The sequence below is a fragment of the Suncus etruscus genome, chromosome 12 (genome assembly GCF_024139225.1).
Source record: "Suncus etruscus isolate mSunEtr1 chromosome 12, mSunEtr1.pri.cur, whole genome shotgun sequence".
NCBI lineage: Eukaryota > Metazoa > Chordata > Mammalia > Eulipotyphla > Soricidae > Suncus > Suncus etruscus.
This window is the reverse complement of record NC_064859.1, coordinates 24,091,719-24,108,066: the sequence shown is the minus strand read 5'-3', so window position 1 is coordinate 24,108,066 and position 16,348 is coordinate 24,091,719. Positions and strand designations below refer to the sequence as shown.

Below are 16,348 nucleotides of genomic sequence, written 5' to 3'. Positions count from 1 at the left end.
TACTTTCCTGGATGCAACCCTGGAAGAAGACAGTTACTTGGATCCCTGCAGACTAGATGGTGCACAGGGGCATAGCCTTGGACTGGTTGATGTACTTTGTGCAGTTAGAGGATGCTCCCATGGTAGGGATAGTTCCTTTTACTACAAATAGTGTGCAAATTTGCCTCTCTGCATCTTCTCCCTTCACCCTGCTCTTCTTCCCATGAAAACGGTCATAGTTTCTATAATCCCTTGTTGAGTAGCCATAGTTACTTGAGGCAAGTTTTCTCATTCTTTTTTTGCAGTAAATTCAAACACTGTGTTTACTAGTGTTAACCTAAATTTCTAATTGATTCTAAGATGCCTGTATACACACCTTTTCCAGTATGGGTTAAGGTTTCTGGCCAGATTGTACTCAGAGTCCCAGAAAGTGCCATTCTTCTCAATCTGCATATCTGTGTTTTTGCTGGGCTGCACTTCTGTTTCCTCAGCAATCAAAACCTTGGGCCTCAAAACCTTGGGCTGGGCATTCCCCCTCCTCCACTTATATGGGAAAGGAGAATCAGAATGAGCCAACAGCATATCCAGCAACTCAACACCAAGACAAATAAGAAGAGGAACTTGCTAAGCATGAGCTCTTAAACATTGCTCTGTCTTTGAAAATCCCTCTTAAGAAGCCATATCCAAAAAGTTGATGAAACTTAATTCTGTGCTGGAAGCTATTTGCTGTAAATGAAAGATGTAGTGGCAGGCAGGCTGCCAAACATGTTTAAGGACCAACATTTCAGAAAGACCTCTTTCAAAGGATCTTCCTGCTTCCCAACCATTCTCCACTCGGTCACCAAGAGGGTTGTCCTAAAATGCAAGTCAGATCATGGCTTGACCCCAATCTGAGGCCCTTGCCAGCTCCAAACTTCTTCCTTTATCAGTCTCATTCCTGCATGATATGCAAGTTTCCAAGTCACCTCCAGCCAGTGAGGACAGAAAGCCTATCTCCCACACCTTACACTTGGTGGTTGAGTTGTACAGAAATGTTCAGGGAACTTGTCATGGTGTTTTCTGTTTCCAAGTTCTCTGCTCTTCCCTCATCTTGTAATATCCTGCCAACTCTTCATCCTTCTGGAAAACTCTTTGTTTTGACACTCTAACTCAGCCATTGCGCCTTTTAAGAAGAGATCTTTAGACTAATAAATTCTTTTGTGCTGCTCCGTGCCCTTACCTGTTTTGTAGCTTGTCTCCATGTCTCTCATATTTACAATTCATGGTTTTCAAATGCAGGAGAAATGTACCAATGGATTACTATGCAGCATATTCATGGCCTGAACCCCACAGGCAATGTTCCAATAAGGCTCTGGCATTTTCACTTAAATGGAACCTCATCACCTTGATGAAGCCTCACTACAGTGAAGGGAATTAATCAAGTCTGTTAACTACAGTCTCAGGCTGTTACCTCTCAAACACAAAAAGTTGCTTCGATGACTGTGTCCACACCACCCTCAGATTTCTACTGCTTCCACTGCTTATCCCAGTCTCAGAATTCTCTTCTTTCCAGTATCAGGACATGCCTGGTGTTTACTGGATACTTGCCAATTATGATGATGAGATGGATGTATGAATGGGAGGCTAGTTTTTTAAAAAGAAGGCAGCAAAGGCATTTCTCCTGTCATAGATTCACTGAGTCATTACTGGTGCTAACACTGGGCTGTCTATAACAAAGACTTGCCACAGTCAAAGAGCAGACCAGAGAGAGGGCACCTGGGGCTGTGGCTAAGAATTTGCTTTATGGGATACAGGTTTAGCTTTTCCTTACTCTAATGTCAGTTTTCTTCCTTCCTTCTCAAAACATAGTTCAACTACGTTGACCTTTCCCATCCCATCCCCCAAAGACTTTTGCTTCTCCTTTGTCAAAGGTCACATTAGCCTCACGACATGTACCATTAGGGAGGGCATAGGGGTCTCCCATCTTTCCCTCCAAATGCAGTGGAAACCAGTCACAGTAATAGGTCCTGGACTAGAAAGAGCCATTAAGAGCAAAAGTTCTAGACTTGAAAACATGGATGCAAATTTGAGCTCTGATTCTTTCCAGACAAGTTACCTGAAATAGGCCAGTTATCCTTGAATACTCAGTTTCCTTGCCTATAAAGTGAAACTAATCTTATTTGCATCATAGAATTCTCATGAGGGGGAAGAATATAATGTTTAGAAGCCTACACAGTGTCTATCTATATACACTTAAGTGCTCAAAATGGAAAACTATGATTAAGAACTTGCAAAAATAGTTTTACAATAGTCAGAGCAAAAAGAGAAAATATTTTTTGAAGACACTGTGCTTTAAAGAGGATGGATTGTCTATTTTTTGGGTGCCAACATTGTTCCTTAATAAATGTCCATAGAAGAATATGGACTGTTTTTGTTGGCATTTAAGACAATAATTGTGACTATTTTTATGCCTCAGGATGAATAGTGACAGGGCCAGGAACCCCCAAATATTTCTCTGCTTTCTGGTTCATGAGGTTGAATTCTGAAGGGTTCACCTCACTGTCCTCTGCTGAACCTCAAATAACTTGAGTCAGAACCTGAAAGTCAAGGTGCTAGGGGTAAGGTTTCAGGTTCTGTCTGTGAGCTGGTGCTTCTAAGTTTAAGGGGTGATCACGGGGCACCCGAATACTAGGTGAGTGAGACAAGAGGAGTCACATTGCTCTGAGTGCCATGCAAAGCTCGAAAGGTAGACATAGAACTTCCAGTACTGCTTTGATCCTCCTTGTCTAACCCAAAGTCAGAGGGTCTAAACTTCTCCAAATTTCTGCCCTAAGTACAAGAACACTTCTTTTAAATTCACTTTCTAAGCTGTTCTCAGTTTTGAAGTATCTGTGATGCACACTACCAATGGAACAAGTATCTGGCTTCTTCTATTGGGTCAACAATCCCCAATCCTATGACTGACCTGGCTTGCCCTCTGTCTGCCAATTCCTTTATCCATCACTCAAGAGGTTCCATGAAGAAAGCTCAGGATTAGTAGTTAAGGAAGCACAAGCTAAGCCATCAGCCCTTGGGGATAAAGATTAACTTCAATTGGCAGGGAAGGGTCAGTTTGTCTGATTACTATGGGCAGCAGGGCAAAAACTCTGGAAATGTAGAGATGGCTCCATCAGCAGGAGATTGGATTCCTGTGGGGAAAGGGTCCATGCTCAAGAGGAAACCGCCATCTATCTGGTCTGTCTGACCTATGAGAGCTGGGGACTCCTCTGGCCAATCTGCCCTGGGCTCAGAACAGTGGGCAGCATCCCCACTCGGCAGTGTTGTGTAGTGGAGAGTGCTGGACTGGGCGCCAGGAAGTCTGGATCCCAGTGCAGGCTCTGCCACCAACCAGGGGTGTAATATTGTAAAGTCACCTGATTGCTGAGATGATTGTAAAATGAAGTGTTGGATGTGTGATCCCTAAGGTCTCCCACCCCCCAGGATGTGATCCAGGGACCTGTTCTATCCCTCCTTGGCCCTGTACTTCCAGGAACGGATGAGAGAAGGAAGAGATGGGGTGGGGTGCTTATAAACGGGAGCCCACAGTGCTACAAATCAGGACTCCACTTTCTCCTTCTTTTTGCTCTTTTTCAGGAATGATGGGGTTCGGAATTTCTTTTTCTTCTTTGAAGGAGACTTGGAAGGTGAGCCCTCTGGAGAGAGGGGCCGCTGGTCGACCGACTCAGTTTTGTCCTTGGAAACATCAGCATCCGTGTCGGCATTGGTGGTCATCTGGCTCAAGCCTTTGCTGAGAATTTCCTCTGCGGTCTGCTCTTCCTCTCTCCCATTGACCACTACCCCTTCTGGCTGTGTTGTTGGGGGCTCTGTAGTGGTTTTGCTTGTTTCTGTCTTCTTAGCACCTTCTAGGAAAAGAGCAAAAGGTATGGCCCATAAGATTTCATTTAGGTGGGAACTTCTACCTGTGGTTGACAGAACCATTTCTAGAAAATTCTTTAACCCATGTCCAAAGCAGTGGGAGGGTAGGACTGACATTATAAGGCACAGGGCTGGAGCTCACCCAAACCTGAACCCTCTTCCATGTGGCCAGTCCTGGGAAACAAGCCCTGGGCAGATCAGTTACTGGGTTTTTGTCTACAAATATAAATAGGCAATGATGTCCAAACAAGGCAGGGAGTCCAGCCAAGGCCTGTTCCGAGCATCCATAGCACAGAAGAGTAAACAGACACAGGCAAGGAGAGAAGCTGTCAGAAAGAAGAGAGCAGGATCATGTACAACTCAGTGGGGCCTTCAATCTGGTTCAGATTTATCAATAAAGATAGAAAAATAGCATGCCTTAATACCCATCCTATTTTCTATACCAGTGACTAACTTTTGAAAATATGAACAATATCTTCATAGGAGGCAGAAATTGGGGGAAGGGAAAGATTGAATTTCCCAAGTGACTCTGATCACATGTGGATGACCACTTTAGGCCTATTCTTGGGGTCACTTGGGACTTCAGGTCTTGATTCCAGCAAGAGGAATCCTATTGGTCCCCATGCTCAAGTCTCAAACACCTTGGACCCCAAAGACAAATTTCCCTTTTTTTTTTCTGCTTCGTACTCTGACTTCACCCTACTCCATCCTTACTCTCTGTCCTGGCTGGGGCACAGGGTGCTTTAGGAAGAAGAGGGCTGGATGGAGTGTAGCAGAGTCTAGAAAATGGGTGGGGTTGGTTTTCTGTTTAATAACAATGGCCAGGAAGCTAGGAGAAGAAAGGTGGGATCTTATCAGGAAAGTGGGGAATTCAGAAACTGGACTTGGTAACCAAGGGAAGGAGTGTGATACAAACATTAAGGCTGCCTTTTCTCCCTTGCCAATGAGTCTAGCCTGTGAATAGCTCAGAGATTAACTTATCTATACTGTTCTGCCCTGCAGTTTATGGAGGCCCCTTTGTGCAGCAAGGGAGATTTCAGAGGGGCCAGGAACAGGCTTTTTTTGATTTGCTACTGAAGTCAAATTTAAAGGACTGAATATTAACTGAAAGCACAAAAGTATGAAGCCTTGGTGACTGCTTTAACTGGGGTCATTTTCATGATCTTTGTACCATTGCATAGATAAACCATAGAAAGGTTCATTAAAGGCCTTTGATTCTTAGAATGAAAGATTACTGGCCTCTGCTGACACAGGACTGTGAGCTCTTGAAGCAGCACAATCCAAAAGCCCAGAGGGCACTCAAAAAAAACAGCAGAGGAGCAAAAAAGGAGCCAACGAAACTGCCTTCTAGCCAACCAATAAGCTGGTGCTGACTATGCAGAGAAGAATGCTGTGGTGTGTCTGGGTTCAAATTCCCAAATACCTATGTCAGAAAGAATCAGTGTCTGAAAAAAGACTGAATGCAGCTTCCCAGTCTTATTCCCACAAAAAAATTTGAGACAGAAGGTATGTTGTGGGGTTTGTGTATATGTGTGTGGGTGTGTGTCGAGGTTTGTGTGTGTGTGTGACTGTGTCAGGGTATGTTTGAATGTGTGACTGCATATGTGTCAGTGTGTGTGAGTATGCATATTCTTGGCAACACTTATACAGGCCAGGTACACATGTTAGGAATCATGGGTTGAGAATGACGCGACTTCTTCCAATCTTTACCTCCTTCAGGGACTGAAATACATTACTTACAGCCAAAATAGTATGACTTCTGGTAAGAAGGTCCAGCAGACTCTGTTATTCCAGTCTAGTCACCATGGTTGGGACATGAATGTTCCAATGAGAACTCAGTTAAAGTTTTCCATGTAATAGCTAATATGTTAAGATGGTTCTAATAAGCCATGCCGTAACAAAGTCATGCCTCTGTGATCCCTTAACACACTAAATCTGGACAAGCTGTGTGTCTCAAAGCAACCCAGGAATGCACAATAAGTGCCACTGAGCTGGCACAGACCTAAGACTTTCTGTTTTGAAGGATACCTGATGAAAATACATGTGATGAGGCCCTACAACCACATATAGGAGGGAGAGAAAGAGAGTGAGAGAAAAGAGAAGAGACCAACCCAGGATCCCAGCTAAGTCCAGTCTTCCTGATAAGACTCCTGACACATAAGTCACCAATGTGGAGTCTAGGTTAGTTGTAGTCTCAGCTGACATTAATGAAACAGAAAACCATCTTGCTGAGCCCAGTCAACCCATAGGACTGATTTCCATTAAATGGGTTCTTCTTATGCACCATAATTTAATCACTATCTATTGTTGCATAATAAGCCAACCCAAAATTCAGTAATTTAGAATAAGAAGCAGTGTATTTCCACAACCCTCAAAATAGAGTAAATAACAAGAATTAATTATATCAGCACATATTACTGGGTACTTTTATACTCATTCGCCGATTATATCCTAAAACAACCAGGAAGGGCAAAGACTAGCACTATTCTTCGTTTGCTGCTTAAGTGATTTTTTTTTTGAAATAACTACACTAGTAACTTAATAGAGTTCATTTTATGTCAAGTGCAAAACAATAGTTTTAATTAAAAAATGTGTGTGTGTATTGTTGTGGTGTGTGCAGGCTTCACCCATATCCCCCAATGGGACCATTAGGAGCTAAAGTCAATAGGAGTAGTGGCAGGAGCAGATGATGAGATAGATGACCAGGAATGAAGAAAGAGGGTTTCACTCTTCTTCATTCAGATAGGCTTATGGAACATGAGGCAAGGAGACAGACAAGAAATGACACTGAGGTGAGTCAGCACAAGGATTTGCGAGCAAAGTCACAAATGGGAGAAAGTGATACCCCAAAAAAGTGTGAACTGAATGGGAAAGCAAAGATGCTGCCCTGATGGTCTGCTTGTGCTTCCTGAAGATTCTCACAAGCCCTGAGAATGCAGGACCATTCCACAGGTTACTAATTCCTCAGCTTATGGGTCTGCTCTAAGGAGGCCACACTCACAGTTCAGTTTGAAGGGCAGGAAGACTCACTTTTTTTTTTTAACAAAAGCCCAGTGTGCCCAGAGAGAAGGACTTCTATATGCTGTGAGAACCAGGCCAGGTCAGGGGTTCCCTGACTATTTCCTACCTTTGTCCTGTACTATATGCCAAGCAGTAGACTACTCTCCAAAAGGATCCCAGGAACTGAAATGAGACTGCTGGCCCTTGTTTCATGTCTGCCATAAGCCTCCTCTCCAAACCAGATTTCCCTTTTGTAGTAGGAACACATGCATCACTCACAGGCATGATCCCCAAGGCCAGTTACACTCTGTTCACAGCCCTGGTAGAGATTGGGAGCTCCACCAGGGTCCATGCATTAGTAACAGGGAAATGGGTGCATTCCTGAGGACCACAACACCCCGTCACAGCAAGTGCCCAAGAGCTAGCCCACTGCCCACTCACTGTGGGGCTTGTTGCTTCTGAGGGGGCTGGTGGGGGGTGTGTGGGCTTGGTGTGTTAGTGCATGTTTGGGTCTTGTGTGTGTGAATCGTAGAGGAAGGCCTTCTCCATGCACAGCACATGTGGGTTTGATCATGAATTTTATAGCCAGGAACCCTCCAGAAGGTGGGATTTTGAGTTTCAAAATATAAACACTGGGAAGAAATGTATTTCTTGTGAACAAGTCTTCCCTCCCCCATTGCGAGTGCTGGAGTGAGTTAGTAAACCCCTCTCTATACTTACTACAGAGACAAGTATTCAGAATCGGAGGAAACTCCTTTGATGAAGGCACAAATGGGGAGAGAAAGGGAAACAGGCAGACAACACCACGATGAGACACAATGAACACATCAGCAACATCCACTTGGGGCTCTGGCCTCAAGCAGATAGGTTTCTTCTGGCAATTCACTTCAGGGGGTAGCTGGAGGGTGAGCTGCCATCAGCACCCACAGTATGACCATTCTGCCCAGGAAGAAGAAGATGCCAACATGCCCCAAGCACCAATTCCCTGATGAGGCACTGGGGGACCCAGGGAGGAGTGGGCATGCCTGGGAGTGATTCTAGAAGCTTCTGTGACTGAAGTAGTGTAACTGAAGGACTGTAACAAAATTATCACCCATCATATGTGTAGCTTTCATCAGAACTGAAATTAAAATATACTTTTTTTCTGTAAAAATTTTAGGCCACATTGTAAAGTGCCCAAGGCTTACTTCTAGTTCTGTGCTGGCCGGATTCAGAGGACCATATAGAATGCCAGGGATGGAACCCAGGTTGGCTATGTACAACACAAGTTCCTTACCACTGTATTCCAGCCCTTCATCTTACTTTCAAGTCATTCTTTTACTCTGTTTAAGCATATTGGGAATATTAGTAGGCAATTTGACAGATAAGGACAGGCAGGCACAAAGACTGGTTTTCAAAATGAGCAGTTAATATTAGTTAGCAGTTGAATGGGCTGAGAACTCCCCTTGGCAGCTAATGAAGATGTGCTCAGCCTGGGCTCTTTGACGCTCCTAGAGATTCCCATGCTCCGGGACTCAACTTCTCCCCAGAGTTCCACCCTATTTGTTTTAGAATCTGGTGGGTGGGGAGTCCAAGTGGACATCAGGATTATGAAAACTCTCCAAGTGAGCCCAACATGCAGTCAAAGCATAGAATGACATCATTGCCTGGGGGCTTGCTGGTGAGATTCAGGTCCCAGCTCAGATCTACTCTACTGGGGTCTTCAGTTGAAAGAGACCCCTAAACACTCCTCATGCACAGTAGGTCTAAGAAGTGGGCTGGTGCAGCTGGAAGAGCTGAGGCCAGCAGGGTGAGTCTCTCTTTTACTTCCATCTCTGCTTAACTGGGTTTAAACTATCAGGGGTCACAACTCATTAATAAAATAAGCTTACATTTCAGATCCCCTAAAAACGAAAGTGTTTTTGAGCGGGGTGGGGTACAATACCTTTAAAGACAGGACCCTGCAGTGTGCACATGGCCCCCCTCCACACAGACAGTGCCTGCCGCCATGCCCCCAGCCTTGTCTACACCACTCACCCTCTACAGACTTGGCTGGAGAGACCACAGGACTCTTTGTGTCTGGCTTCACTGGGCTCTGGGCTGGAGAAGCAGGCGCAGATTTTACAGGTGAGCCAGGCTCTGCTGGGGCGGTTTCTTTCTCTCCTGAAAAGGCAGAAAACCGCCCCAGGATAGAAGTCAAGCAGAGGAGAGATGGAAAGAGTGAATATATCCAAAATGTGCCTTTCTTCTACTTGATCCTCTTGGCCTAAGTGAAGTATTTCCCCTAACTTTCTGCTCCCTCTTGGGGAAGGCATGTGCTGTTTCCTCCCCACCTCCACCTGTGGAGCACAGTGACTAAGGGGATGGGCAAGAAACCCATGAAAAGGCAAGCAAAGAAGCGAGGGTATGTACTTCCAGGGCTGAATCTGTGGCCAGGAAGGCAGTCAGTGAGGGATGGGGTGGAACAGAGGATGAAGACCTTCAGGATATGAATGTTCAGCTGAAACCAAGTATGAGACCCCATGTGGTGTGAAAAGCAAAGAGCAGAGGCAGCTCATGTGGGAGGTGGGAGGCAGGGGGAGGCCTTTCTCAGTGGAGGGGGTTTGAGACAGAATCGGAGGTTAAACTTCAAGATGGAGATCATTTCAGATTGGCTTCGGTGAAAGAGAAAACTGGACAATAAGGGACAAAGGCAGAATGATGGCATACAAGCCATCAAGAGCGTGAGTGCTGGGGAGGCCACGTGGTAAGGTGAAGAGTCCCAGGCGGAGGAGGGAGAGAGAAGCATAAAGGAGTTTGCTGGTGGAGAGTTTTGACTGCCAGGCTTGCTGGCTGATCCATAATAATAATCACAGTGGTGATGGGCATGTCACAGCTAACACTTCTCTGGTGCTTACCACCCTAAGTCACAGTTACAGGCACAGTTCTAAGCACTCAAGAGGGATGAGTTCATGCCCAGCCCTGAACAAGGAGGGGGCACTAAGGTGAGGCCAGAGATACAGCACAGCAGTAGGGCATTTCTCTTGCACCAGCAGACCCAGGACAGACTTGGGTTCCATTCTTGGCATCCCATATGGTTCTCCTGGGCTTGCCAGGAGAGATTTCTGAGTGCATAGTCAGGAGTAACCCCTGAGCACTCACAGTGTGGCCCAAAAACCAACTAACCAACCAAACAAACAAACAAAAGCACTAAGATGATGGGGTAAGACAGTCAAATGAAAACTATCAGAAAAGGGGGAAAACCAGAAGAAGACTGTAAGACAATACCCACTTATTAACCTAAAACAAACCCGCAACTTCCTCTTTTCTTTAAACCTATCCCTTTGATATTTAATTATGTAATATTTAATACTAATAATATTTAACATTTAATACTAATTAAATAATAATTACTAATTAATTACTAATTTAATAATCCACCTGGATCTCACTCTACCCTACTCCACCAATTGGTACATTGTCCACTATGAATTGGTATTGATTTAATAAAGAAACTTCAGTCTGGGTTGGCATGAGAGAAACCAGGAGATGAAAAGCCATTGACTCCAAAAAAGTCAGTGACTCCACGGACTCTCTCCTGACTGGCTTGGTTTATTAATTCTTCGTGGCTACCCTTCTTCAGACTGTCCACCTGGAGTTGGAAACTATGATGCGGTGTGTGGGGTGATTTCACAACATGAGGATTTATTTTACAGAAGACAATAATGAAAGCAAGGGCCTGGGATATGGCCTGTGCAAAGTAAACTCTCTGCATGCATGAGATCTGTGTTCATGGATGCAAGGTCTGTACATGAATGAGGAAAATACATAAATGTATTAAAAAAAAAAAAGCAATATGAGGCCAAACTAGGCAGGAATGGAGGACACAGGTTCTGGGAAGTCTGGCCAGGTATCAATGTTGCTGGTTGCTCTGCCCTCTTGGCTGGGTGTCACCACCCCTGAGCTGTGCCCTGCCCCTGTGAGATCCCAGAATACTGGGCCATTTACCTTCTAGTTCCAGTTTTTTCCTCTCCACCTCTTTCTTGTACTCCTCCAGCTCCTGATCAGTGAGTTGGCTGAAGGGGTTGGGCACCGTCTCCTCAGAATCGTCTTTGGTATCTGCATCCCCCTTGGCCGCCAGCTGACTCTCTGTAGACTGAAAGTTAACCAGAGGGCATGTTGCTCTCTGAATATAGTGGCCAGGCCAGGCCCACGCTGCCTTTCACACTCATGTGGCTGCCAGAGGTCTTGCTAGGGCCAGCGCAGCAGGCATGCAGCTCCTTGGAAACAGCTCAGGCCTTGGGTAAGGCTTGTCCACTCCTCCCCATGGCAACCTCACTCTCACACTGGGATTCTTGGCCCACTGGCTGGATGAATGCAGGGCGGGGGACACCCTCTGCTCTGGAAAGGAAATCCAAGTATGCTTCCCAGCTGAAGGAGATACGCCTTTATTGCAATCACACCTGTGATGCTTCCAAGCCAACACCAGCAAATACAGACCCCTATGTCAGTCCACAAGCAAAGCAATGGTTCCAGCCAGCTTCATGCCAGCACTTCCCCAACCCCACCTCCCACCTTATGCATTCCCCACAGCAACACAAGCCACAACACACAGCAGTAAGTCATACACAAAACACACAGTGGTTCAGCATTCTCAGTCCGAACTGTTAGCCCTGTTGGGCACACAGTCTTAGATTACAAGAAATCACACTCTGAGTCTCAGATATTCAACCTGCCTGCACTGCAGGTTCCTGTGTGCACAAGGGTCCCATTGCCATGTCTCACACCTCTGTGGAGCCTCTGGCTCTGGGAAGCTCCCAGCTGGGCCTTGAACACATTACAAGAATGATTTGGCCCCCGCTAATTCAAGGCAGGAACTAATATTCAAACCCCAAAGCCCTTTTTCTAATTTCACTTCCCCCTTTGAGAATGCAGTACTTGGAAGTTGAGAGTGACCAGACAGAGTCAATGACAGGGGAAGTGAATAGGTGGCTGGTCCACAGACCTCTCCTCTCCACTATCTTCCCCACCCACCAGCTCTTCTGAGCATGGGGTACTTCCAGAAAAGGGACAGCACTGGAACCATCTTTTGAAGAAGAGGAAAAGTGGGGAGTTGGGGGCGGGTATTTGAGCCATATCCAGTAGTGCTAAGGACTTACTCCTGGTTCAACGGGCTCAGGGATCACTCCTGGCAGCTGGCGGGGCTTGTGGAGGTGGGGGTGGGGGGGTGGGATGGGACATATGTGGTGTGTGGCACTTTCTCTCTGACACAGCACTGGGATTATCTAAGGAATCATGGAGTTTCAAAAAAAAAAGTCTAGAATTCCCAGAAGAGGGGCTCTAGGGAGAGTGAAGCCTAAGGAAAGGGCAGAGCTTAGAACACTGAAGGTCACTAAGGAGAATACTGTAGGATGTTTCTATCCATGGCTCTGTGGCACATCTGAGTTTGCTCTTCTCGGCTGAGAGAAACACTGAAGGTCACCAAGGAGAATACTGTAGGATGTTTCTATCCATGGCTCTGTGGCACATCTGAGATTGCTCTTCTCGGCTAATAGAAAGTGGGGTGGCAAGGGCATTGTGACATAACCACACACGAGCCCTCTGCCAATGGGCACTCGCCACTGGGCTGCAGCCTGACCTCAAATCACCACTCTCAGTCTTCTCTGCAGATAAGAGCAGTTTCTGAACTGCCCCGTCCCTGCTACTGCTTAGGAGAAGGCCCTTTCCAATGCTGCCTCAAGGAGAGAGGCAATTATTTTTAACAGAAGCCGTAATATTCATCTTCACCCTTTGGCTAAGTACTAGATAAATGCTACTCTATCTCAAACATAGAAACAATGACTTTAGACTTCCTAATGCTACATGGATTCCCTGTCCTGCAGGAGCTGTGGCCTCTAGCATGCTTGTGAACTACAGCCTGATGGTGCCACCATTTTGCAGAGAGGCCAGACCTGCAACAGAGGGGTAGGAGGCATGCATGGAGCTGCTGGGAGCTGCCAATCATTCCTGGGACACTTACTTTACTGTACACTAAGGGAAGGTAGAGGGGCCAGGGAGATGGCTCAAGGGGCTTTGCATGCAGAGGCCCTGGGTTCATCCCTGCCACTTTATAGTCCTCTGAGCACTGCTGGGAGTGACTCTGGAGCTCTGGTTTGAGAGTAAGTCCCAAGTACCACCAGGTGTGGGCCCAAAACTAGAGGGGTAGAGTGAAGGAGGCGAGAAGGAAGGAAGGAAGGAGAGGTAGGAGAGAGGAAGAGTGAGATAAATGAGTTTTATGGGGGGCTAATGGGGAGCTGGCCTCAGCCATTAGCTGCTTGAGGTGACCCTGCCCAGTGCCCACAGGGGGCGACACTGTTCTGGTCCTCACAGCATCCATTTTACAGCAAGAGCACCAGGGCTCAAGATCCCAAGAAAGGTGGGCACCAGGACTCAGGGGTCCTGCGGCCCAGCCCTGGGCTCTGTAGCCCCAGAAGGCAAGCTTGTTTCCCCTCCAGGCTGCGGCTGTACCGGGCTCTTCTCAGCGATGACGCTTGCCAGGAGCTGGGACTGAGGCCCTGCAGACTTCACATCCTGGCGGTTTTGTTCCCGGATCTGCATGGAAAAGGAAGGGGAGCATGAGGAGCTGAGACTGGGAAGGGCCAAGTCATTTCCCCAAGTCTGCTCTTGAACCCTGTGGAAACCATCTCGTCCACAGTCAACTCAAAACTTGCCCTGACAGTGTCTCTGCTTCAAAGAGCACATGCTGTTTGTGCAAAATGGCAGATTCTGCAGAACTTTGGGAAAGCAAGTTTGATGTGGGGAAGGAGAATGTGCTATTACAGAGCCCTGAGAACAGTCCAAAGAAGTTAACATTCCTCAGATATTCCTGAGAGATTTGTTCAAAACAGATTTTGTGGCTGGCAAGAGCTCAAAGGGCTGAGCATACATTTTGCATGAGGGAGGCCTGCGCTCAGGCCCTGGCACCACCATGTTTCCCAGGCATCACCAGGTCTCCCGAGTACTACGAAGAGTAACCCTGAGCAATGAGCAGGTGGTAGCCACTGAGTACCACTTGGTTATGGCCCTCAAAGCAAAACAAAATGTTAAGAACTAGAGATTCCTAAGGCACTCCACACCTACTGAATCAGAATCTCTTAGGAGAGGTTGGAAAGGAAGACACAGGAATCTTAATTTTCATCAAGAGCTGCAGTAGAGCCTAGGACCACATATGGCAATGCTGATAGGGGAGTATATCTGAGTGCTTGGAAATATCAGAGGGATTGTCAGCAATGGAGGAAAAATAAATATAAATGCTCATGAAAGCTTGAAGTGGGAGGCCAGAGATCTAGCACAGTGGTAGGACATTTGCCTTGCATACAGTCAACCCAGGAGGGACCCGGTTTGATTCCTAACACCCATATGGTCCCCCATCCTACCAGGGGTGATTTCTGAGTGCAGAGCCAGGAGTAACCCCTGAGCACTGCTGGGTGTGGCCCAACAACCAATCAATCAATTAATAAATAAATAAAGTTAAAAAAAAAAAGAAAGCTTGAAGTGAACACAAAGGAAGAGATGCTATAAACTCAATCTGTGGGCAGGCATTGTAGACATATCCAGCTAGGTCAAGCTAGGTTTCTGGGTCAGGGGGCCTGGGGAATACATCAGGTGGCACTAGCACAGAGTCTGCAGCTCTGGGTGCAGGTAAGCCTCTTTCAATAGGGGCCCCCTGGAAGTTGATCAATGATGATAAATTATCAATGATGATGATCAATCATTGATCAATGATCAATGATGCTGGAAACTCAGCTTGTTATATGCAGGACTTGCAACTGCCTCAACCCAGCCCCAGTTCAAAAGGAAGAGAAGATGCAATAAGGCCAGGACCACTGTACCTTGTTCCGCATGTCCAGCACTTCTTGGGGGTCAGTATAGAGAGGCACAAATTGGTTTGGGTTTTCAATCCGGATGGGCATGCCGCTGCTAGATTTCTCCACCTCGTCTGCCTTCATCCACTGAACACACACACAAGGGCAAGTGGTGAGGCAAAGCCATGGACTGAATTCTGTAGAGTGAGTAGCCCTGGCCCACGAGCCTAAGCTGATGGGCTAGGTCCACACCCCTACATGCACAAGGGCCCTTCTCTGGAGCCTATTTGATGCCAGGCTCCCAAAGAGAGCAACAAATGGAGCCCACTGCCTAAGCAAACCCATTATCAGCCCAAAGAAGCCTAGAGAACAGCATTAGAGCCTGGGTGGGCATCATGATTGCTGTGTGGTGTAAGGTTTCAGTGTCAGGTGATTTTGTGCCATGCATTTACCGGGGTCCTTTTTTTTTTTTTTTTTTTTTAGGTAGAATAAGAGCTGTTCTCTTTGCTCTCCCATCAGCCTTATCTACCTTTATGAACACTCAGCATCCTCAATATGTGGCAGTAGTACATAGCACTACAGGTTGAGCACATGCTTTGTATGCCAGAGGCCTGAGTAAAGCCCTGAACATCTCCAAGAGTCATTCTCTCTCTCTCCTCTCTCTCTCTCCTCTCTCTCTCTCCTCTCTCTCTTCTCTCTCTCTCTCTCTCTCTCTCTCTCTCTCTCTCTCTTTGTTTTTGGGCTACATCCAGTGGTGCTCAGGAGTTACTCTTAGCTCTGCTCTCAGAAATTACTCTGGCAGGCTCGGGAGACCATAGCCAAGGATACCAAAGATCAAACTCTGGTCGGTCACATATGAGAAAATGGTCTACCTGTTGTGCTATCATTGTGCTATAGGTATCCAGGAGTCACTCTCAAGCAAAGAGCCAGGAATAAGCCCTGAGTGTGGCTAGGTGTGGTCCGCAAACACAATGAAACTGAGTGTGGGTATTTTGGAGGGATGAAAGGCGACCTAACATGAATGAACAGCCATCAGCTCTCAAATAGGCCCTTGCCTACACTGTGAATGCACCTCCACCTCCCCTAAGCTTCTCACTTTTTACAGATAGAAGAACAGCAGGAAAATCAAGAGCTCCTGGGTTCTGTGCTGCCTAGGGTGACCTGGCCATGGTCTCTGCACCCCATGCTCCAGACTCAGAACAGTGGTTCAAGAAACAAGCGAGCAGCAAAGCCCTCTAAGGATAGTGTACCCAGCAAGAAATTGGTTCTGTTTCCCCTTTTCAGCTGTTTCCCCCAGTACAGTGAGGGCCCCACCTGCTGTCCCCTTGGGAGCCACCTCTACACATACCGTGGTCTTGGGCCTGGGGCTACCCATGCTCCTCTGCACCTCATCCGCCACATTGACCCGCAGGTAGGTGTTGGGTGTGTTGAGCCAGCGGGTCTTCTCCTTCTGCTGCTTCTGTGCATGCTGCCGCAGCATGGGGACAGGAGTACCATCATCCTCAAACACGAAGGCAGTGACCGTGGCCGGAATCTCCACCTCACTCTTGTGTTTGGCTTTCTCTTGAACAAAGGGGTAGCGGTATGTGTAGCCTGTTCTGTACCCCTACACGAGGATGAAAGCAGAACCGTTTGGAACAGTAGAAGGCACCTGGACACTTGCTTCGACATGG

At 46.8% G+C, this 16,348-nt stretch overlaps 1 protein-coding gene across 1 annotated transcript in view; it reads right to left on the bottom strand.

The window, feature by feature from the left end:
• Nucleotides 1-3,543: 3,543 nt before the first annotated feature.
• The window catches only part of ADD2 (adducin 2), a 31,163-nt gene continuing 18,358 nt past the window's right edge, over nucleotides 3,544-16,348 (bottom strand). The window contains exons 9-14 of the mRNA XM_049785047.1: nucleotides 16,024-16,281; nucleotides 14,703-14,822; nucleotides 13,339-13,422; nucleotides 10,840-10,987; nucleotides 8,890-9,015; nucleotides 3,544-3,860 (exon numbers count right to left, since the gene is read on the bottom strand). Of these exons, the coding sequence (XP_049641004.1) occupies nucleotides 3,553-3,860; nucleotides 8,890-9,015; nucleotides 10,840-10,987; nucleotides 13,339-13,422; nucleotides 14,703-14,822; nucleotides 16,024-16,281 (1,044 nt within the window). The 3' untranslated portion in view covers nucleotides 3,544-3,552. The remainder of the gene's footprint in view (nucleotides 3,861-8,889; nucleotides 9,016-10,839; nucleotides 10,988-13,338; nucleotides 13,423-14,702; nucleotides 14,823-16,023; nucleotides 16,282-16,348) is intronic.